This window comes from Apodemus sylvaticus, chromosome 23 (genome assembly GCF_947179515.1).
Source record: "Apodemus sylvaticus chromosome 23, mApoSyl1.1, whole genome shotgun sequence".
NCBI classification, from domain to species: domain Eukaryota; kingdom Metazoa; phylum Chordata; class Mammalia; order Rodentia; family Muridae; genus Apodemus; species Apodemus sylvaticus.
In genome coordinates, this window is record NC_067494.1 from 9,951,767 (window position 1) to 9,975,485 (window position 23,719).

At 43.2% G+C, this 23,719-nt stretch overlaps 1 protein-coding gene across 1 annotated transcript in view; it reads right to left on the reverse strand.

Moving 5' to 3' along the window:
• Nucleotides 1-962: 962 nt before the first annotated feature.
• The window catches only part of Stx7 (syntaxin 7), a 38,831-nt gene continuing 16,074 nt past the window's right edge, over nucleotides 963-23,719 (reverse strand). Inside the window, exons 3-10 of the mRNA XM_052169329.1 lie at nucleotides 13,887-13,956; nucleotides 11,812-11,905; nucleotides 10,583-10,720; nucleotides 9,735-9,787; nucleotides 8,843-8,939; nucleotides 7,126-7,198; nucleotides 4,956-5,038; nucleotides 963-2,302 (exon numbers count right to left, since the gene is read on the reverse strand). Of these exons, the coding sequence (XP_052025289.1) occupies nucleotides 2,210-2,302; nucleotides 4,956-5,038; nucleotides 7,126-7,198; nucleotides 8,843-8,939; nucleotides 9,735-9,787; nucleotides 10,583-10,720; nucleotides 11,812-11,905; nucleotides 13,887-13,956 (701 nt within the window). The 3' untranslated portion in view covers nucleotides 963-2,209. The remainder of the gene's footprint in view (nucleotides 2,303-4,955; nucleotides 5,039-7,125; nucleotides 7,199-8,842; nucleotides 8,940-9,734; nucleotides 9,788-10,582; nucleotides 10,721-11,811; nucleotides 11,906-13,886; nucleotides 13,957-23,719) is intronic.

The window sequence follows — 23,719 nt, forward strand, 5'->3', positions numbered from 1 at the left end:
ATTTAAAACATTGCACAGCAATTCTAAAACTGACTTGAGGGAAACCTTAAGCTGTATTTTTCTTATTTAGCTATTCCCTTGTGTTTTGCATTTAAAACTTTTCAATAAAAGTAGGTTTCATGTTCTAAATACCTTTGTGAAAGTTTCCTCTAATTAACGCTTTTTAAAAGAATACAGCAACTAAAGTTCCTGTCATTAGATCGCTGGCCAGTGGCCCTGGCAAAATAAGAATTTAAGCTTCAGTTTTAAAGAGCTCTGCTGTTGTGAGGCATCCACTATGAAGGAGCAGATGGGTGTGGCCACATGAGGACAACCTTGCTTGGGAGCACTCAGCAAAGCCATTTTGCAGACGCCACTGAAACTCTTCTTCAGCTATGAGACGGCATCGCACTGCTTGGTGCGCACCGGCTACAGGGGCAAGTGGGTGAGAAGACTTTGTGGGAGCTGGCCCGTCGGGCTGGCACTGACCGGACGGCACCTGCATAAACTGCTCTTGGATCACCCAGGAAAACAGTCTGAGCCGGGCACCAGAAAACTTTAGTATTCCAGACTCCCACAAAAATGCTTTCTGTGAGAATAACCCATTCGACACTCCAAAATTAAGCATGTCAGCCAGTGATGAAGAAATATATGGGGGCTGGAAAGATGGCTCGGCCGTTAAGAGCACTGACTGCTCTTCCAGAGGTTCTGAGTTCAATCCCCAGCAGCCACATGGTGGCTCATAAACATCTCTAATGGGATCTGACACCCTCTTGTGGTGTGTCTGAAGATAGCTACAGTGTGTGTGTGTGTGTGTGTGTGTGTGTGTGTGTATAAATCTTTAAAGAAAAGAACTCCAAGAAATAACACACACACACATACACACACACACACACAAAGTGGCAGAAATATGTGAGATATCCCACCATGGTGTATAGTCCGGGAAGCCTGGGTTCTGTGGAAAGAGTCCTCGGGAATCAGAATTGGCAGACATCTCCAGAATCATCTTTATTCTGCTTGCAAAGCTACAATTATTTTGTTAATATTTCACTTGTTCCCATGTAAAGGTTTCAGAGCCACATTAAACAGTGCCACCATTAGCAAACTGCTGTGTAAGAACATTAAAAAACACAAACAATAAACTAAGATAACCCCTTCTACCGCATTCGTATTAGTGCATTAAAACATTGATTCAAAAAGACACAAGTGACTTCATTGGCAGACATCTGATTCCTCCTTGAATGAAGACTGATAAAAAACAAACAAATGTCATCTAAATACACTCTAAAACTTCAGTGTCAAAAATTAAGTATAAAAATGAAATCCCAATTCTGTAACTACGGGACCATTACTTTGTGAAGACAGATGAATGTCTAGGCAGTGTTCTGTGGGACACAGCGGAAAGAAAATAATGGCTAGGAAACCAGACCGTATGGTGAAAGCAATTCGGTGCAGTAAGAACCTGGACTCTTAGCATCTGAACAGAACAGATATCGGTATGGATTTTCCAGACTCTTCCTCAAACTTCCACTGAACAGTACAGCAGCCATACCTTCTTTAGTATGCATTGAATTAGATAGCCCATATGCAAAAACAACCTATCCTTACTATCTTTACTATGCAATCTAAGCAAATGCATGTATACACATCGGGGACAGATTCACTGACTTTATTCAGAGACGGTAAGAACAATCCGATAATGAGAGAGCAATAGTGATCCGTACTGCCCTGGACCACAGGGGATCAAACATTCCAGAAACAGGTTCTGTTGAGGGTTTCCTACTGAGGACATTTACTGGACTCGTGAAATTTAAACTTGGATTTTTTTAAAAAACAAGATAGCACAATCATGTTACATATGTTACACAGTGACAGAGGTGCATGAAGAGGATACATGCCAATCAAATAATTCCCCAAACTCAGTCAAACAATATAAATAAATTATACATGAAAGGCATATACAACATGAGCAGAACCCAATAGTCGTTGAACTAAAAAAAAGAAAAAAAAAGCAGGGAAGTTGGGCCAGCGAGAGTATTTAGAAAAGCCTTGGGTATAGAAAATATCAGATTGAATCCAAAAGAACCTCCCCCGACCCTGGTTAAAAATGGCAAAGTATGGAACCATCATTTTACACAATAGCCTAAAAAATAACGATAAGAGAAGGAGATCCCAAGAATCTGCCTACATCGTTCAGACAACATCATGCAGTCGTCCACGCCTTTGAGGCTCAGCCTTTCAGTCCCCATACGATGAGACAGATGATCACGATTCCGACCACGAGGATGAAAATGATGATGCACAGGGTTTTCCTGGATTTGCGCTGCGGAAGCAAGAAGACCGTGAGAAAGTCGTGAGGGGACCTCACAGCGGCTGAACGTCACTCAGTTTACTTTGGGAAGTTTGAGACCTCATAGTTGGGGCTGAGATTTTTCTTCTAAAAAAAAAATCCTTTATAATACACATGGTGTTGTTTTTTTCAAAAACTATTTTTCTTGAAATAATGCTATAATTCAAGGAGAAATTTTGTTTTTTAATTGCTGGTAGTTTTCCTGGGAGTGCAGTTGAACTTAAGAAAGAAGGAACTAGTGGCTGGAGAGATGGCTTGGTGGTTGAGAGCACTGACCACACTCTTCCAGAGGACCCAGGTTCAATTCCTAGTACCTGAACAGCAACTCACAACTGTCCATAACTCAAGTACGTGGTACACAGACCAATACACACTGTTGGTACACGGTGCAAGAATGGAGTCACGTCAGGGGAACTCTTGAGTGCTTGTGAGAAAACTCCAAGAAAACAAGGTAAGAGTCTTATGACCTCAGTTTCATTCAAAAACATGCAATTAATTGTTCTTGGAATGTGTTTCTGAGCTCCACAAGGTATAGTGGATAGAAGTGAGTTTACCTTAGGTGATTTATTTCAACTAGATATTGTCATTTGTTTATGTTCCTCTATGGAAAAACACGTGTTTACATTTGGCTTGCCCTTGTGATTGTACATTTTATTCATGTGACTCTTCTTAACCCTGAGCATAAATTGTCTGATGCTGTGAATAAAGTTGTCTATTGCATGAGATCTTATGAATCTGTCTCATGTTTAAGCTCCATTATCCCAGATTTAACTGCCTTTAGAGCAGTCATTCACATAAAATACATAAATAAAAATGTTTAGAAAAGAAAGAAGAAACTGTATTAGGTATATATTGTTCAGTGGCAAAGCATTTGCTTGGTATGCAAGGTCCTGGGTTGGATCTCCTGTTCTCCCTCACCCCCAGTAATGCAAAGGAAGATAGAAATGAGAGTTACCAGCTACGTGACAGACTGAGAATACCTAGAGATGAGGACAAAGAACAGTCCCATAAAGTGTCAGTGCTACAAACTACCAAATGTAGTGGCTCACCTGACAGAAAGATGGCACTAACATGAGCTTTTCAGTTAGAGGGGAAAGTGAGAAGAGATTGGAAAATATCTAAGACGTTACAATACTGTAGTCAAGATTCAAGAAAGTGGTAATTATGAAGAAACACAAAACTTGATGTTTTTTAGAGGGGACTCAAATGACGTTTTATGATGTTCAGAACCTTTGAAAGAGTCTACCCTTGCTCTTACTGAGCAAAGGTCTACACATTGTACACTCGTTAATAATTCATAGCTGTATTATTTATATAATATCTGAAGCATGATTTATACTTCACAGATATAGAGTCTCCCCACATTAATGATATCCCCTTGAAAAATGAATTTATAGCTATGGAAGAATCTGCTGCATGTTGGCATACTATGTAATGATGAACGACACTCCCAGATAAGGTAGTTTCCAGGGGCTTTGGAGAGACATTTCTAGTGTGAGGACCTCTGTCACTTCAGATTGGAGTACCACTGACAAGAGGAAAGAAAAAGTGGGCCGGGCGGTGGTGATGCACCCCTTTAATCCCTGCACTTGGGCAACTGAGGCAGGTAGGTTTCTGAGTCTGAGGCCAGCATGGTCGACATGGTGAGTTCTAGAAGAGCCAGCGCCATGTAGAGACTCTTTTTTTGAAAAACCATTAAAAACAACAACAACAAAAGAAACAACAACAACAACAACAAAAAGCAGGGAAGAAAGGGAAATGATGGGGAACAGGCCACCCAAGAGGCCTCTCCATGTGTTGGGCTGCTGATGTCACATCACAAACCATCGTGGATGCAGAGGACAGCTCCCAATAGTGCTACAAACACTAGAATTCTTAAACATGTGGATTTGTTTTCCAATGAAAACACTGACACAGTTTGCCATCCAAACCTCTGGGAATGTATGTGTTTACTACCTGGTGATCTCTGCTGTTCTGTAAAGCCAGCCCTCATGAATACCCAACAACCCTGAGCATTGTTTCTCAGTCAACAGAACCATCTTTATGCTTATTGAGCCCTCCCTCCCTCCCTAGACCCTTGTCCTGAGCTTGGCTCATCTGTCAAGAGAACCCATGCTTATTCGCGCAAAGGTCACACGTGTTTGCTAGAGTTGCTCTTCAGTGTAGCCACACCTGAAGCTCTGTTGTGATAACTGTCTATGGAATCATTTTTTTCCAAATGGTTTGCATTTTTACTGTATTTAAATATAAGAAAAATACATCGCTTGGCGTCAGACTGCAGGAGTTTTTAACCCAGTATCAGCCATACCATGCTGACCCAAGTTTCATTTTTAGCTTACCCACACGATAGCTATGATTCTTGCAGGGACCCCCACAATGGGTGCAGACTGGACTAGTAATCTCTTGCAAGCTTCCTGACTTCTATCTCTGTGATCACCATGAGAAAACAGATGCCCAAACCAATGGACTGGCATTTCAAATTATCTGGCTTATTTCTGACCACTGCCACCACTAACTTTCCACATAACTCTAACATCAGCATACACAGCCACTTCAAACTGGTTATATACTTGTATCTTAAGTCAAAACTCCAAGTTGTAAGGAAATGTACTACAGCTAATGTTACCTGATAATCTGCTGCTCTCGAGAGCTGTTGGTTCGCCTGCTGAACGTGAACCTCCGCGCTCTCCACATTGGCTTCTATGCTGTCTTTAAAACAAAATGCACACACCCAGCATCGTTAAACACATTGGATGCTCTGGTAATAAATCACTAGATTTCATGCCACAGACATTTAAGGAAAAGACATAACTCAACCAACTCACAAATATATAAACGAAGGACGTAATCACCTTCTCTAGTTCTACCTGGATACAACAAAGTCCTGCCATTTTGTAGTCAGAACCAGCACTGGCACCTGTCAGTTTCTAACCCCAGAGCTTTCACTGTCTCAAGACAAAAGAGCAAGACAAACTGACCCCTCTTCTGCCCAGTCCCAAAGACTTTTGTCATCACATAGGAAAAAACCCACCTCAACTTCTAAAAAAACGCAGTCTCCCCAAGAGCAGTGGACAAGCCCACTCAACCTTGGTCTTTTGTATGTTGATTTAATCAAAATGTCCTGCTGGTTCTAGGAGTCTGTCAGTTTTGTGTTTATTTCTGTCAGGGCAGCTCACCTCAAGTCATTCACATAAATGCAATACCCTACCCACTGTGCACAGTGCAGTAGTCAACTTTGGTGTAAGAATCTGGTAACATTCTTCCTTCTCCTAACTGCAGAGAGGTGTACACAGGTCCACAGGCCTTTGGAGGCCTCCTTTCCACTCTGTTCTAACCTGAGGTTAGAACTGACACTGGTTTGCTGGACCAGAGATCTTGTCTCTTCCTCCTCCCTGCAGACTCTCAAAGGTCATTGTGTCACATTTGTCCATCAATCCTTCCTCTGCAGCAGACACTCAAAGATCTCATGACTTCTTCATTTCCTGGCTATCTCAGCTCCTGACTCAGCGATGTTCTTTGCTATACTTCTCTAGGTTTCAGAGCTGGTGATTGCATTCTACAGTGGCGGGCCCTTCTAGCTATACCCTGGTCTTTCTATAAGTTGACCACACAGTTCTGGTGTGCACATACTTGTAAACATGGGTGTGGAGGCCAGAAGTTGACATCAGGTGTCTTCCTTAGATGTCCTCCTCACTATTTGTTGACATAGAGCCTCTCACTGAATCTAGAGTTTATTAATTCAGCAAGACTGACTGGCTAGTGAGTTCTAGGGATCCCCACATTTCTGCCTCTTCAGTTCTCCGATTAGGACTAGGGTAGCATGTGCCTACATTATCCTCAGTCTTTTTATGTAGATGCTAGAGAGCTGAAATCAGGTCCTCATGGCTTGTGTGCCAACCTGTTTTACTGAGCCATCTCTCCAACCCTACCATAGTGTGTGTGTGTGTGGGGGGGGGTATGTGGGTATGTGTGTGTGTTGTGCAAATGCATGGGAGTGTGAATGTGTATGACTGTGGTATATGCATGTGTGGTGTATGTGCACATGTGTACTTGGGTACCTGCATCTGTGGATCCATCATAGGAGGATGCCAGGTGTCCTTCACTACTCTCTTTATTCCTCTAAGACAGGGTCTCCCTGGACCTGACGCTAGGCAAGGAACAAACCACAAAAATCCAGTCTTTGCACTCGATAGTTCTGGGGTTAGGAACACCACACCCAGCCACACCCAGCTTTCTTTTCCCAGATGTCTGATCTGAGACTCAGCTCACACAGCAAAAGCTCTTACCCACTGAACTCTCCCTCCAGCTCCCATACTTTTACTTTTTTAGTGACCTCATCTATTACACACTTGCACAGTTACACCCCAAACCTAAAGCTTTAATGCCATGGGTCTCAGTCCTCCAGCATCTAAATGAGCTACATTAACCTATCAAAAACTATTTGGTAATTGGTAGAACAAATGACCAGGCAAATAGCTATTTCCCACGAAACAAGGCAGTGCACTCAATTACAAATATTATGAGCTCCTCCCGTCCTATTTGGATAAAAATGAAAAGCAAGCGCTGGAAGTAGGTTGGGAGGTCACGTGGGGCCTTATGTCCCATCATGAGGAGGCGCTGATTACACTCGAGCTTCTGAAGCAAGCGGAGCTTCCTTCAATCAGCAGGAATGCAAACAGGCAAGGGTAGCGGCAAACTGTAGACTATAGGAATGGAGAGGAAGAGGGTACTCCTGACTGAGAAAGCAGCTGCCGGTCTCTGGCTCCCACCTCGCAAACCACAGCAGCAGGACTTACCAATCACATCGCCTTGTTCATGAATCATCATCCCCAAGTCTTTAAATATTTCATTAATGTCCATAATGTCAGCCTAAGACCAAAAGCACACATTATTGTGCATTTTGAGAAACATGGTCCCCATTCCTTCAATGGGGGAAGTTCAAAAGAAAAGAGAAAAGAAATAAATTTACACCCACTCATACATATATAACCATGCATTTAGTAGTAATATACAAATTTAACGAATATCAGAAAAATACCCTATTGTAAGCAATTCTAACCTAACAGCCTCAGGATGGCTTCTAGTTGTCCAAAGTAAAATCTGTGACATCCACTACCTCAAGTGAGGCAAGATGGAAACCGAGGAAGGCCGTGGAGTACCAAGGTCAACCTGATAATTTCTCTTGTCACAATCAATATCTCAGCAGAAGAATATGACTCTTCTTGTATTTCAATAAAAATCTACCCATCAACGTGACTGTTTCAATGAATAAAACCTGTATAAATTTAAAGCCATGCATTAATAAATTTGAATATCCAATAGATCATAGTGAAACTATAAACATCATTAGTGGGTAAACAGATTACAAATGTATTGGATAAATTTACTGTAACTTTATTTTCCTCGATATATGCCTATTTATTTTTCCCAACTAAAAACTCCTTTTTTTTAAGTGTGTAAGGACGGTTGTATATCTACCATGGCCTTAGCTTCCCTATCTGTACAGTGTCAATGATAATGACATATTTAGCAAGTTTAAGGAACTTTTGTGAGGAAGAAATGAAAAAAGTTCACAGAGTTATCACAGTGCTTGTCACCTAGAAGACCTTGGGTCAACTGTAGTCACTGGTAGCAATTATTAGACCACTTTTAGGAGTGGGATCAGTTCAAGAGAACTACAATTTAACAAATCCTTCACCTCTGATGTGTGGACACACTAAGAAAATTACAGTTCTCTTAATGCTACCACCAAAGTCTCTCTCGTGGAGGGATGGCGTGGAGGTGCTTCAGGACTCTGCCCAGGTTCTTTGGGAGGGTGTTTATTTCTAGAGTGGAGTTTTCTCAACACTAAAGAGAACTCTGGGAGCTTAACAACATGAGAGGAATCTGGCTTCTCACCCTAGTACCAACAGTCCCATTTCTTACGCAGGAATTATTCCCAATTCTACCCTAGAAACTTTATCCAACTGCCAGATGCCTGTAGAGTTTTCTCCTCGAGCATTCTCCAGGTGTGTGCACGGCATGGTCTATATCTCGAGCACTCGCCAGCTGTGTGCACGGCATGGTCTATATCTCGAGCATTCTCTAGCTGTGTGCACGGCATGGTCTATATCTCGAGCACTCGCCAGCTGTGTGCACGGCATGGTCTATATCTCGAGCATTCTCCAGCTGTGTGCACGGCATGGTCTATATCTCGAGCACTCGCCAGCTGTGTGCACGGCATGGTCTATATCTCGAGCATTCTCCAGCTGTGTGCACAGCATGGTCTATATCTCGAGCATTCTCCAGCTGTGTGCACGGCATGGTCTATAAGGCTTACTTCCAGCTGTGTGCACGGCATGGTCTATAAGGCTTACTTCCAGCTGTGTGCACGGCATGGTCTATATCTCGAGCATTCTCCAGCTGTGTGCATGGCATGGTCTATATCTCGAGCACTCGCCAGCTGTGTGCACAGCATGGTCTATATCTCGAGCACTCTCCAGCTGTGTGCATGGCATGGTCTATAAGGCTTACTTCCAGCTGCCTGATTGAAGACTCTCGCTCATGGATGAGCCGGAGGTCATCCTCTGTGATTTCTTCATCTTGGACCTGCACTTGGGGCTGTGTTTGGCTATAAAAAGGCAGAAAGAAGACTTACTACTTCAGACACGCTTACGAAACCAGATATTTTGATCCTCAAGATCAGAATATTGCTCACTCATAAAGGCGCAGAAATAAGAAGCCATGGCGACGCGTGCCTGTAATCCCAGTTCTCATTGGGTAATGCAGAATGAGCTGGAACTCAAGACCCCTGTCTACATGGTCAGTCCCAGGCTAGCCTGGATAGCACAGTGAGATCCGGTCTCCAAAAAGCCTCAATAAATAAATAAAAAGTTCTAGGTATAAATAGACATTTTATCCAAATTTTACCCCATTTTCATTCCACTCATGGCTTCAGCTTTTACAGCTTTTGATTTACTTATTAAAAGTCGTACTTGGTAACTTCATATACGAATATTTTATTCTTTTTTTTGTTGTTGTTTTTTGTTTTTTTGTTTTCGAGACAGGGTTTCTCTGTATAGCCCTGGCTGTCCTGGAACTCACTCTGTAGACCAGGCTGGCCTCGAACTCAGAGATCCGCCTGCCTCTGCCTCCCAGAGTGCTGGGATTACAGGCGTGCGCCACCACCGCCTGGCGAATATTTTATTCTTAAAAGTAAGAAAATAAGTTTATTTGCATGATCTATTTATATATTACATAATAGATAGTTTATAAATATTTACTTTTCCCTAAATCTACTATTTCAGTTTATAAATAATAGGCTATTTATGCTATAATAAAAGGTTTCATTCTGCATCATGGACTATAATATATAAAAGCTCAAAAATTATCTTTTGATTTGCAAAACATTTTTCTTACTTCTTACCTTTCCCAGGATACAAGATTCTTTTCTTTTGAACTCTCTTCAGGAAAACCACCCTGAATAGTTACAGGACAGAAAGAAAGCAAGAATAAGAAAAAGTAACAAAACACTCATATTTTCCCTGAAGATGACCTATCTGTGTTTCTTGTGATTATGTGTTCATGTGTGTGTGCATACATGTGTGTGCATATGTGTGGATACACATGTGCATGAGCATACATTTGGGTGTATATATGTGCATGTGAACATATGTATGGGTGTGTGTATATGTGTGTACATATATGTGGGTGTGTGTATATGAGTATATGTATGAGTGTGTGCATGTGTTGCACATATATGGGTATGTGTGTGCATACATATGCGTGTATACATGCATGTGCAATGGGAGCAGGGAAAGCTAAGTTCTTGTTCTAATTTTCAAGGTCAACTGCATATGCAATGTCAAAATAATATCTTAAGCCAACAAGGAGGGAATTCACTGATTCACTATTTACAAGGGCCAAATAATAATTATCGTTTAGCTCACATTTAATGTCATTGTGAGACCTGAGCACTGAAGAATGAAACATCAACTAGTAGCTACTCCCGAGAGACTTAAAACTGGCTAACTCAAGTCCACATCAGGGCGTCCGTCCACTCACTGCTCTCATCCAGGGTTTTCTGATTTTATGTCGTCTGTGCTCTGCTATTGCTCCATGAGGGGTAACAACACCAATGCACATTAGACTTCTTAAACCCCGAGGAGAGAGCCTTTAAAGCAGTCACAGACTCAGGAGTGCCGCAGACCTCTACAACGTTACACATCGGGGTGAAACGAAAGCCGTGCTCTCAGTCGTCCCTCAAGCACCTACCGATACTCTGGAACTGGCTCTCACTCGGGCGACGAACTCTTTCTCTCTCTCAGCAGCCTGCCTCTGGGCCTTCTGAAAGTTTGTGAGCGATGTGGTGAATTCTGCCACCAGTCGGTCTTTCTGTATCTTCCTTTGACGCTAGGTGGACGAGAGAGGAACACACAGGCAATCAAACTGAGCAGCTTGCTGGGACCGACAGCGCTTGCTTGCCTCGCCGTTTGGCTCCTTTTTTTAAAATATTTTTATTTTCTATATTCTTTGTTTACATTCCAAATGATTTCTCCTTTCCCAGATCCCCCCTCCCCATATGTCCCATAAACCTTCTTCTCTCCATCCATTCTCCAATCACCTCCCTCCTTTTTCTCTGTCTTTATATTCCCCTCCAATATTAGATTAATCGTTTCCAGGATCAGGACCCTCTCCATACTTCTTCATGGGAGTCATTTGTTATGCGATTTGTGCCTTGGGTATTCAGGGCTTCTGGGCTAATTAATATCCACTTATCAGAGATTGCATTCCATGTGTATTCTTTTGTGACTGGGTTACCTCACTTAGGATGATATTTTCCAGATCAAACCATTTGCCTAAAAATTTGATCCTGAAAACTGTCACCCACTCTCCAGTCACAGAAACTCTCCAATGGCCTCTCATGCACATGTCCAGTGGGTTCCAGCCCTTGCATTTTGATCTTAAGGCAGAAGGCCGACCCTGCAGGATGTCTACCTTAGGTTTTCCTAGCTGCTGCTAATAGCAGTCGATTGTGGTGTTAAGGTTGATTTTAAGAAATCCCTTTTTTTAGGAAAATAAAACCTATACCTTATAACTTGTAGTAAGTAAGCAAGGAGATAACTGTGCCCCCCCCCCCCCCCCGGCACACCTCGAGTGTGTGCATGCTTGGGTGGGGGTGGAGGTGGGGAGGGGGTTAAGGAGTAGGAGAGTGAGGAAGGGGGTGATCCTGCAAAGTCAGGAAGCAATTACACAGGAAGCATTTTCTCAGCATACACTTAATTACGGGTCAGGGACACTACATGGAAATAATTTCTGCTTTATGGAAGCACATGATACTACCTGAACAGCTAAATATAGTTTTGAGTTCTGGTAACTAATCTCAAATACAATTATTTTTGGCTGCCTAACTTCCTTTGTAGCAACCCAGCTCAAAGATCCGATCATATGCCTAATTTCTCTCTCACCTAAGTACATCAGAACTCACATCTGGAGCCGCGTACCTGTTCACCCGGGGTGGTGGGCAGAGAGCCAAACTCTTTAATGTACTTATCTGTTTCTTTCGCAAGCTGGTTAGTATACTGCTGCTTCTGCTGCCTAAAGCAAAAAGGGAAAATAATAATAATGATAACAAAGCAAAAACAGAAAGCAAAGATGAGAATAGCCAAAGACAAGCTCTACACCACTGTATCAACCCTGGTAAATGGCTGTAGAGAAGCTAGTTTCGCCCAAGTATTCAAACTACAAACTCTAAAAGTACTCATGGCTTTCTGAACTGGCTGTCAATTTCTTCGGCCAAACCAACTCTTTAGGTTCTTGGTTTGGGTTTTGGTAGATACTAAGAAATATGACATAGGAAGGTCTTCATTTACCCAGAGTACCCAGGCCTAGAGAAATAAATACGAATTGGTGTTCCCTATAATAAAGTCACCGGCTATGCGTGTGGATGACTCTGGTGAGAAGGGCGGTGGTCAGGGCAGTGCCCGCTGCTGGTCCTTTATATCTAAGTGACCGAAAGTGTGCATTGCTCTTGTCTGTGTCTACCCGGAGAGGACATCTGAGAAGAAAAAACTATTTGTCTGTGTCCAGTCCTCAGGTCTGAGGTATGTCTGACAGTCGTATTTCTTTATGTGAACATTTCCGTTCTACACACTTACAAAGGTGGAAGAAAGGCCGGCAGTACAAACTGACCAGTGGTTGGACGCGAAGTGGGAAACCTAACAGGACTTCCTATCAACAGATCTGAATCAACGAAAGGGGTAACTTATACCTGTGTTTCCCTAGAGATAGAGAAAAATGCACAAATTTCAATTAAAAACCTTAATAGTACTCAACAATGTACTCTTGAATTAGAGGAATGCTTAGAAATGACACTGGGCGCCTCTGTACACCTCTTACTGCACACATGGACAGACAGTGGGGCTCACAGCAACAAGGTGCTCAGATGCTGACATCGATACAGTGAGGAAAATAATAACCAGGTCATATACAGCTCTACGCGGACATGCCCTTGCTTATGCAGGCTTCCCTAAGTCTCAAAGTTCTCAAAAGGGAACCTGCGTGATCATGTCTGCGAATTCAGGACTTCCAGTGCTAACTCTACCAAAACAATGCTGCTGTCCATTATGCACTTGCATTGAATTTCATTTCAATGAGTGACAGTGTAGTAACTATGATTTATACTCAGCATCTATTTTATTATAGAAAAATAAAATATAAACTACAGATAACTACAAATACTTCAAATGGCACTTCTAAAAATCATGAGTTTCTGTAAAGCTTTTCATATCTTTTTCTACTTTTGTTCTAATGAATTTCCTAATGTTTAGTGTGTGTATGCGTGAGTGTGTGTGTGTGTGTGTGTGTGTGTGTGTGTGTGTGTGTGAGTGTGCGTGCGAGCCTAGAAATTTTGAGACAAAGTCTTGCTGTGTAGCACAGGCTGGTCTGGGACTTACTCTACCCCTCAGCCACCGCCCTGCCTCAGCGTCTGAGGAGCTGGAGTGACTGACAGGTGTGAGCCACCACGAAGTGACAGGCGGGAGCCACCACGAAGTGACAGGCGGGAGCGCCAGGGTGCACTGCTTCAGTTTGCACAGACGCTAAGAAGCTGGCACTTGCTTTCTGAAGGACATTTTCTTTTTTTGTTTTGTTTTGTTTGAGGGGGGATATTTCATAAGACTGAACATGATTGAACTGGATTAACTAGATCAAAACCAATTTAAAAAGCAAGAAATATATCATATATGTGTATATATATGATATATGACTATATATGTTATGTTATGATAGATATATGAAGCTCTAGGTCCAAATTTTCAAAAGCCACCAAAAACCCATTTTAAAACTAATAGGAATGTAAAATAAATAAATAAATAGTTTTGTCTTGATAGAGTAAGCCAGACCCTTAAAGAAGAAAACACATACCTGTCTACACTAGATTAGCCAAGTTACATAAAGCTTGGCACTGGTACCAGAGAAACCTCATTAAATTTCCATCATCCTTTCCAATAAAAAAGCCACTACAAAGGCAGCATAGGATAGGCGCTCTTTTCTCTGTCTTAGGAAAAAAAATACTTACAGCTGTTGCCTCAATTCCGGCGAATCTTGAGGTGTTCCAAGTTGATTCAGAGTCTTTTGTATTTCCACGGCTATCATGATAGGAAATTAATGAATAATTGTTACAAAAGTTATAGCCACATAAAATGTTACACTAGAAGCAATTAGGTGACTAAATGAGTAAAAGAAAGAAAAACAAAACCGTAGTGATAGATAATAATAACTGGAAAAAAGAAAGAACAAGTCAATGGTTTATTAATGTCTAATTGACATTGAGGCTGATTCTCCAAGAGCAAACTGAGGGGAACATTGACTGTGAAACTGTGCTCACGACCCAAAATGGCCGTCTCTCTCCTATGCCACAAGGACTGTGCTGTCAGTAATACATATACAATTTACTTGAGTCTACTGGCATAAAAATTATCAAATAATAAATAGCTTCGGAAATTGCATATTTTGTTCTAATATAAAGCGCATAATACAGTTTTAAATGAGAAATGGATATCGGAATTAGAAAGATTATGTTCAGTCATCTGTGTAACAACTGATACAAAGACGTTTAATTAAAGTATGCTAAAATGTCAAGACATCCCTGGGAGACAATGTTTAAGAGAGATCCTTTCCATTGATAAAAAGTCAAAGTCAGCGCCAACATGGGACAAGGTGAAATTGGAAGCCATATGGCACCGTGTGATGAAAAGCCCCGACAGTCCTTATGTAGTTTACTTCCAAAATGTTTCACCTGAGTTTAAAATCATGTGGAAGAAACTGGACCAATCTAGACAGTGGTATAATCTACAAGGCAACCGGTCTGGACTTGTAAACCTGGCAGTGCTGCAGGGGTTTCACGTGATTAGACCTTTTGCAGCCCAGTGTGACCAAGGGCCTAGGTGTCCAGACACAGACACAGGTGCTCAAAGAGTGATCCTTGTCTTATTCTGATGTAGATTGAAGATACAGACACTCCTGGGAGCACGCGCAATGGAAACTCACTTTATGAAAGAGAACGCAGACAAGTAAGAAATTAAGGAGAAAGTGACAGAGGCTTCAGGGAGGACGAGGTCTTTGAACCTCCTCATCTGGAGGTTTTACAGGACTATGGCAGAAAAGTGCACAAAGGCTGGGGAACCTGTTAAGACTGGTTACTTCTGGAGGCTATCAACAACAGTGGGGGGGGGGGGGCAGAACACACTATGCATGTCCCCTGGCCCAACCAGGTTGATGACCACGCCCTGTCCATTGGCTACCCACCTGGTCAGGAGACACTGAAACCCCCTCTGGCCATCTCTCATTTACGATTTGCTAAACTCCTGGCCTTGTCTGGCTGTGAGCTGTCAATTTAGAGAATCAGATTTCTAATCCCATACTTAGAAGCAGAGTTAAATGACCAGATTACCCACTCACTAGACACCACAAGTAGAAAGTAAGCTCTTCATGGGCAAGAACTATTCTGTATCCATTTTTGTGCTTACAGGATTTACCATACTGCTGACGCTCAACAGATCTCTTTATAGCAAAACTTTTTTAAAAAGCCCTAGAGAGATAAAACACTTATATAACTGCATGCATTTCTAAAACATAAAGCCAAAGCAGGAGGTGAGTTTCAAGTAGCTAAGTGCTCAGTTGTAATTAATTGACCTGTTCAGTAATTACTGGCCATCTTCTGTGGGTCAGACACAGTAGGAGGTTTTGGACATGAACAGCAATCCTGCAGTGTTCTTTGACTCGAGCAGGTGTGTGCATGAATATCAACTAAATCATTGAGAACTCCATAAAGGGTTATAGAAACATAAATCTGAAATTACCAAGTCCATTTTCTCTCTCTCTCTCTCTCTCTCTCTCTCTCTCTCTCTCTCTCTCTCTCTCTCCCTCCCTCCCTCCCTCCCTCCCTCCCTCCCTCTCTCCCTCCCTCTCTGCTGTCTCTCTCTGTCTCTGTCTGTCTCTCTCTCTCTCACACATACAATATACATAATTGAGTCAACCCCAATTTACAAGGATGTTGACAGCCACAGAGAGCAACTGAAGTCCCAGAAACTCTATCTAGTAAAGGTGCTAGAGTTAAAAGTGTGATTTCCTGGCTTTCCAAACAGTTATTCTTTCAGTGTGACCAACAGAGACAAAAATCAAATATATCTAACTAACTTCTCAAGAAGAAATGCAAAGGTGCTAGGCGGAGGCTGTGTGTAGCCAGCACTGCAAGTCTGCGGCTGGCCAGGTCCCCTCCGTGCAGATGAAACTGGCCTGCTTTTGTCCCCTAGGTGCTGTGAACCTAACTTCTAGAGACATCCCTTTACACATCACCATCCCCACCTTCTGTACCAAGGTCCTCAATGGCCTGATGAGGCCAGGATCTGGTTTTCTACTGTTTCCCAAGCCAAGATGGATATTAAATATAAAAACTAAACACAAGCCACAAGGTGAGAAATTTGCAGGAACGCTGGCATTGCCTGCAAAGTCTAAAATATTTGCTATTTGAGGCTTTAATGAAAAAGCTGACTTATCCTTGCTGTGAATTAATAAATATATATTATTCAACTCTGAATTCAAGAGCCCACTCGACCCCGAAGTACTAAGAACTCCGATGTAGCTATGTCTGCTTGGTATAAACACTTAACAATGTTGTAAATTTTCTACAAATGCTGCCTGATCACCGAGCTGGGTTCCTACAATTTTCAGAAGGTGTGTGTTACTAGTGCTTGAGAAATCAGGCTTGAGCAGGTTATTCAAATTCCTGACTTTAATTTAGAAGCTATATTACAGTTACTCTTTAGTAATCGTCCCCATCCCTGGTGGGTTCCATTTCAGTTTATAGTCTAGGGGTGTTCTGAGCTGACGGGACAATCATATTCTATTTCAATTCGAATAAATTCAATTAAAGAAAAATATGATGCATAAATATTAACATATACTTTTCAAATTACATAAGGAATTGTATAAATTTCTAACTGACTACGCGGAGGAAAGTATATGTCAAGACGTCTATGAGAATGGATACATATGCTGCCTTTGCTATCACTGGCCCTCTTGTACTGTCTGCATCATTACTCACTTTGAGGGATGTGTATTTATGAAATATACTAATTTATTAACAGAAATAGAACACTATTTCCAACACATCAACCCCAAAGTGCTTTCCGTTCCATCAAAAAGTTAGTTTTTGCAGTCTTTCCCCGCTAAGTAAGTGTGTGCTGCCCTCTAGTGGACTGGGGCATAAGTAAGTGTATGTGCTTTTTAATCATTCAACTGCAGGTATATTGGATGGGGCCCAAGTAGAGACGCAGCTTAGGGACTGTGGAATTCTTGCAAATGTTTGTCCTAGGAGGGCTGTTGGGGAGCACAGAACCCGCCCTAACCCACAGAAAGCACCTTCAAATAGCTTCCCCAAACAGCCAAAGGAAGAATTCACCACCGTCTTTTACCTGAAAACGTTTCTGTCACCGAATCTACAATAACAGAGTTGCAATGTGTTAGGGATAAAATGAGCGGTGAGGCCCTTGTGAGATGCTGATGCTCCTTGTGAGAGGCTTCTCCTCCCAGAGGACGAAGGAGTCATGCCTGCCAGGAAGGGGCACCGGCAAGGGCACCTGAGTCAGCCTGGCTTGGAAATTCGATTCCACTTCCTGCTGCTTAGCCCCAGCCACAGCTGCTTGGCAGTTTCTCATACAGAAACCACCTAATTCCCAGTTGTCAATAACTCACAGGGAAGCGGCTTGCACTGGAGACAGTGTGAGCCATCGAATGGGCAAACAGAAGCCAGCAGTTTGCCACTGTCTCTTCCGAGTGAGCAGTCAGAATATCCTTCTTAACTGCTGTGACTCATGCTTGAGGGGAAATCAGTGGGACAATGCCCTCACTAGTCTTATGTCACTTGACACAAGGCAAAGGGACTTGGGAAGAGGGACTCTTGACTGAGAAAATGCCTTCACAAGTTCAGGCTGTAGGCAATCACATGATGCAATTTTTAAAACAGTATTTAATGTGCTGGTTGGTCCTGTGCTCTCTATGAAATCAGGCTGAGCAAGTCATGAGGAGAAAGCCAGTAAGCAGCATCCCTCCATGGCCTCTGGATCAGCTCCAGCTCCCGGGTTCCTGCCTGGTTTGAGTTTCTACCTTGGCTTTCCCCAATAGACTGATCTAGGAGATTTAAGAGCTGCTTTTGGTCATGGTGTTTTGTCACTGCAATGCTTACCTTAACTAAGACAACAGTCTACACTGCACTGCCTGAGTTGGGGGTGATGATGAAGCTATCACAAGAGTTGCATCTAATTTGAAGAGAGTCAGCCAGTGCCTGCCAGCGGCGTGGACTCTGCCTGCAGCTGTGTCCTAGAGACAAGATTGAAACAGGAGACAAAGGTTGAATGTTTAAAGACTTGAATGTGCCCTCACCTATCAGTTCCTTGCTGTGTTACAGAGTAGTTTAGAATATTAGAGAGAAAGAAATGTACCAGAAATCTGGAAGTGGCCTGGATCTTCTAGAAAGGTGCATAACAAGCATTAGTAAGTTTGGGAGCCGAAACCAGGCTCAGTGTGGAGCACAAGGTGTGGAGAAGAGGGAATGCTCACTTAAAGTCCTGTACAGCATTGAAATGCATAAGTCATCAAGGCAAAAGAAACAGTTTTAAGGGAAAAAGTCAAGTGAACTTGGCCTATTAATATTAATAAAACTGTACTCTGGTTTCAAGTAGGAAAGTCTTCTGGAGAACATGAAATGAACTGTGGAAAACAGCGGCCTCTCTGCGAAGTGTTTTTATCTCTTGTCCTGTCTTGTGACTTCAGCAGAAAGGAGTTTATCTTTTGGGACAGTTCAAGCCCTGAGCAAACTGTGGAGGCCATTTTCTGGGGGAGTGGAGAGAGACGGCCCAGTGCCTTGCTGCTAGCACTCTGCTGCCCAGACAGATTACCCTTTGTCTGTAAAGCAATTAGGTCTAGAACATGTCTAGGTTTCTTATCGGTGTAAGTCACCAAAGTAGCAAAATATGGGCAGTTTACTGCTACACTAGATAAACAGAGGGTACTTCTATTCTTAATGATAATACACAGAGCAGTGTTCTCTTCAGCCGGATTTCCAGGTGTGCGGAACATGACAGGCTGCACCTCTTAGCAAGGCTGCTCTGCGTCCCCCTTTTAACACATGCACTGCTGGGCTGCTCTGCTCTCTGGTGGACTGCTGAGTTCTTCTGAGAGGTCCTGGCCTCTGCAGAGTGGGACTTCAAAAGAAATTAGCAGAACTGGACTGGGCTATAGGGATGTCCTACACCTTGCAGTAGCCTAGAGTTCCTGGTACCTGATTGCTCATGAGATCATATCTCTAGCTTCCCTCTCCTTTCCTGTCTTCTCCTCCTCCTCCTCCTTCTCCTCTTCCTCCTTCTTCCTCTCTCTGTCTCTCTGTCTCTGTCTGCCCATCTGTCTCTCTGTCCATCTGTCTGTCTGTCTTCTCTCTCTCTCTCTCTCTCTCTCTCTCTCTCACACACACACACACACACACACACACACACACACACACAAAGTCACTCTGAAACCACTGTCCATATTTTCTTTAGCCCACATGTTCAAGGTAGATATGCAGCACAAGTTTCAACCTGAAAGAGGAGGAGGAAGGAGGAGGGAGATCCAGACTCGCTGGCTCTAGCTGGGCAGTAAAGTCCTAGGCAGGCTGCCAAGGCAGGTGGGTAGAGGAGCTCTGAACTTAAATGGATGGCTACGTACTCTCTAAAGGGAGGGGGAAGCTTGCAAAGAGCTGTCAAGTATCTTGGAACCCTAATATGACAGAGTGATCAAGACTTATGACAATCCTCTATCCCGAGAGGCAAAGAAGGAGGGACTTAAGCACCTGGGACATAGATACAAACTAGAAAGAAGTTCTTGAGCAGGGAGGGGAAAAGGTTACTTTCTTTTCCACAGTTCGATCTGCTGCCTGGAAAATCAAAGTCACCCCACAGAATGTTGAAGAAGCGCTTTGACTACACAAAAGATCCTAAAACAAGAAAAGGAAGGTCACAAGGGAACTATTAGACCCAGCCAAATAAAAAGCACTAAAAAGGTTAAAGTGACAGCCACTGGGGGAACAAGGGAAGGGGCAAATTCTAAAATGAGGTCTCAGGGGCGGGTGGGGTACCAGAAAGAACCTGCGAGCAGGAAGTTTGAAAACCATCTCCTCCATCCAGGGCGCTTTGACATATTCTGGTTTCTGGGTTGCACTTGCCTCTTTGGATAGCCATAGCACTTGGCTCACTCTTATCTTGCTTGCCCAGACTCCTGTCTTAATTCCTGCTGATTTCAACACACATGTGGCTGATCCTTCCACTGCTCCTGAGAGCGCTTACTCCAAGAGTATGTCACATCTGTGCCTCCTGCACAGCTCCAGGGCCGTGCCAGACACCTCGCTTACAGCCATGCTGTGCATCCACCTCCGCTGGAGCATACTGACTCCATGTCCCTACTTGGCGTCAGCCCTGCCTCTTCCCACCTTCCTCTTACCTGGCCTTTTGATGGAATGCACACTCCGTGGTCTATCACTGTACCTGCTCTCTCTTGCACACATCCACCAGCTTAGCTATCTCTGACACATCTACAACCACTCCCCCTCTGCCTCTGCACTGCCCCTGTGAACCTCGGCCCCAACCCTTGTTCTAACTGGGGTAAAGGGCTATCTAAGCTGGGACTGGCCTCTCCTCACCTCTAACACCTCAAGGGAGCTGCCATCTGAACAGCCCGCTCTATGGCTTTCCCCACTCAGAACATTGCCAGACATTGTAAGTCTCACAGTGAGTTCAGTGATGAGTTCAGGTATCATTGCAGTCATGAACTCCTTAGCATACCGACCTGGTCCTCAGGTACCCCTTGTATGGGCAGTCCCTCTCCAGCACACGGCATGCTTTTGCTATTGCTGTTGTTCAACTCAATCTTTCCTTTGAACTCACTTCTTCCCCTTCCCCTTTTGTCTCTAAAGGTTCACTCTGCAGATGCAAACATCTCCGTTTTACTCACTGACAAGAGCGACATCCAGACTCTCTAGCATTCCACAGATGCTTCATAAACAAGGACACTCATAGAGACACACAAGTTACACAGTCATGCAATGTGACATCATCTAAACGCATAGTATTATATGAATCAGAGTCTCCTGAGATCTGACACCGAAACCTCCCCACAAACTTGAGCAAGTGACTTGAGCATTCCAAAACTAAATTTATTTGACTTGATGGTAAAATCTGATAAGAACATTTTAAAAACACACAATAATTAATTTTAGGTACAGAATATACAATTTTAAAGAGAGAGCTTTAAGTTTTCTAGGTTAAGGTTAAAGAGATGGCTCAGTGGGTAAAATGTTTGCTACACAAGCTTGAGACCCTAAATTCAAATGCTTAGAACCCATGCATGCCCAGTGCGCACAGCCGCAGGCATCCATATCCCCAGTGCTCCTGTGCCAGGATGGAGGGCTGAGACACAGAAGGTCACTGGGCAGCTAGCCTGGGCTACACAACACAGCAAACACACTGTCCTGTGAGCGGAAGGCGAGGACTGGTTTCTGAGGTTGTCGTCCTTTGACCTCTAGAATATGGGACATATATATGTCTGCACTTCCATACTTAAATATAGTCACACACACACACACACACACACACACACACACAATCATATACATACCATGCACGCACAAAATTTAAAAAATTAAAAACTACTCGATTAAGACAGCAGCCACAGTTGCATATGCTATAATCTCAGCACTCTGGAGGCTGAGGGATTACAAATTCAAGACCAACAGAGGCCATGGAGCAGGAATCACTCCCAAAAGACAAACACCAAAAGAGCGTAGGCACCTTCCAGAAGACAAAGTAACTAAGATCACCGGATGTTTCCTGCAGAGCCTGCTTCCCACCGGTGCCTGCACGAGGCAACACTGGGTTCCCCAGTGAACAGGCCTCAGCAGGCCTTTTTGAATGGCTCTCACATCTGGTTCATGGGCTACAAGCAGACCTTGGTGATATCTGTGGCGTTCTCTTTGACTTCAATGGGGATGAAGACACCCCCTCCTACAGAAGTTAAGTGGTCATAACTCACATCACTAACTCATTACCTTAGCCATGGTTTCTTCACTGACCATGGCAACTACACCATAGAGGGAAGACTATAGACAAGAAATAGACCAAAGCAGAACACAGTTCATGTCCAAAGAAACTGAAAGTATCAACTACTTAAAACAAGACAACAACTCTGTTTGGTATACATGTGAAGAGCAAGAACTCTGTAATGAAAGACTGCTCAGGAACGGGTGCAGAACAAGCAAGCAACTCATTTCATAAAGACGTCCAAGACGTGAGGACAAGTCTTGTCAAAATAATTCCAGGAAACAAAAACTAGTCAGCTTCAAGCAACCAAATGCACGTAGGGCCATTGCCCAACTAACCACAAACTGTAATTTCATAAAAGGGAAGCAACACTGTGACCCAACCAATCACTGGGCATAGATTATGTTCATGGTAAGTAAGGCTAGAAGTAACTGTAATCATTTAAGTAAATGCAGTATGCTACGTACACACAGGGGGATGCTGGTCATATGGACACCATCACTTTATCCACATGCCTCTCCAAGCATGCATTCCTGGAAACAGGATATGTGTCTGGATCCCCAACTCATAAATAAACATTCAATCTTGGGATAAAATTTCCGTGAATAAAGGATTGTTAATATATTGATGTAATATCCACTAATGAAATACACAATCTAGGAGATGCAGAAGAAAAGGCAAATCATGAAAAAAATATCCTTCGCATATTATAACCCCGCGTTCTTAAATTTTTTTCACATAAATACTTTGGTGGCTGAGATATTCAAACCTTTCCCTCAAAAAAAACTAACATTTTAATGGGTGAACACAGCGGGAAAATAGTGATTAAACTTTGATTTTTCTGATAAAAGGCATTATAAAAATCAAAGCAAGATGAAGAGGAAATGATTATAGAATAGCTGATAAGACATCACTCAGGAAATGTACTGAGATCACCTCAATACCCCAAAGGAGCTATCTGAAAGGAAAGCAGGTTCAAAGGTCCTGCGGTGTGAAAGGATCACCCCAAGAAGCTTCAGGAAGAACCTGAGGTGGGCAATGGGGTTCGCAGGCTAGATGGGGGTGTGAACAGCATAGCGGCTCACATTTCACTGCAAGAAAGTCACAGGTGAGTTTTCATCCGGGTGTGACATGGGCTCATGTTTTTAAAGTCTGCCTTGTTTTCGCTGTGGAGAAGATAAGGGGGCAGGAAAGGGGCAGAGAGGACAACGTGGAGGCTGCTGTCATCTGAAGTGGTGAGGACAGTGTGGACCTGGTGGCCACAAATGGAGAGACGGGAACTGCAGTGAGCTGTGCACTTCTGTGTACTTAGGCTGGATCCGGGGAGGAAAGTTTCCCAGATCACAAGGTAGGATAGGAAGCAAAGGGAAGAGAGTCCCTGCTAGAGCCAACAGATGATTCACACACAGGAAGAGAGACAGTTCCGGGAAGCACCTTAGCCACTGATTGGGAAAGGTGTGTAAAGTAAGGAGAGTACACTCGCGTCTCAAGGAGCAGCCATGCTCTACCTTGTAGGACAAGTCACCAGAGAAAAGAGAAACTGCCCTTCTCACTCAGATTCCCTTGGATAAAAAATATTCTCCTACCTATATCTGGACTGTGGTAACAATTTGGGCATGAGAAAATTACAACACCAGAGCTGTTGGTATTCGAGGGGGTAAATCATCTCTCAACCTTCTATTTTCAGCTGTGTTAGCAGATCTGCTCACTTCTTGGGACTGGAGTCCTTTTTACAGAAAAGCCGGCTCTGCTGCCAAAGAGAAAAGTCAAGATACCTGCTTCC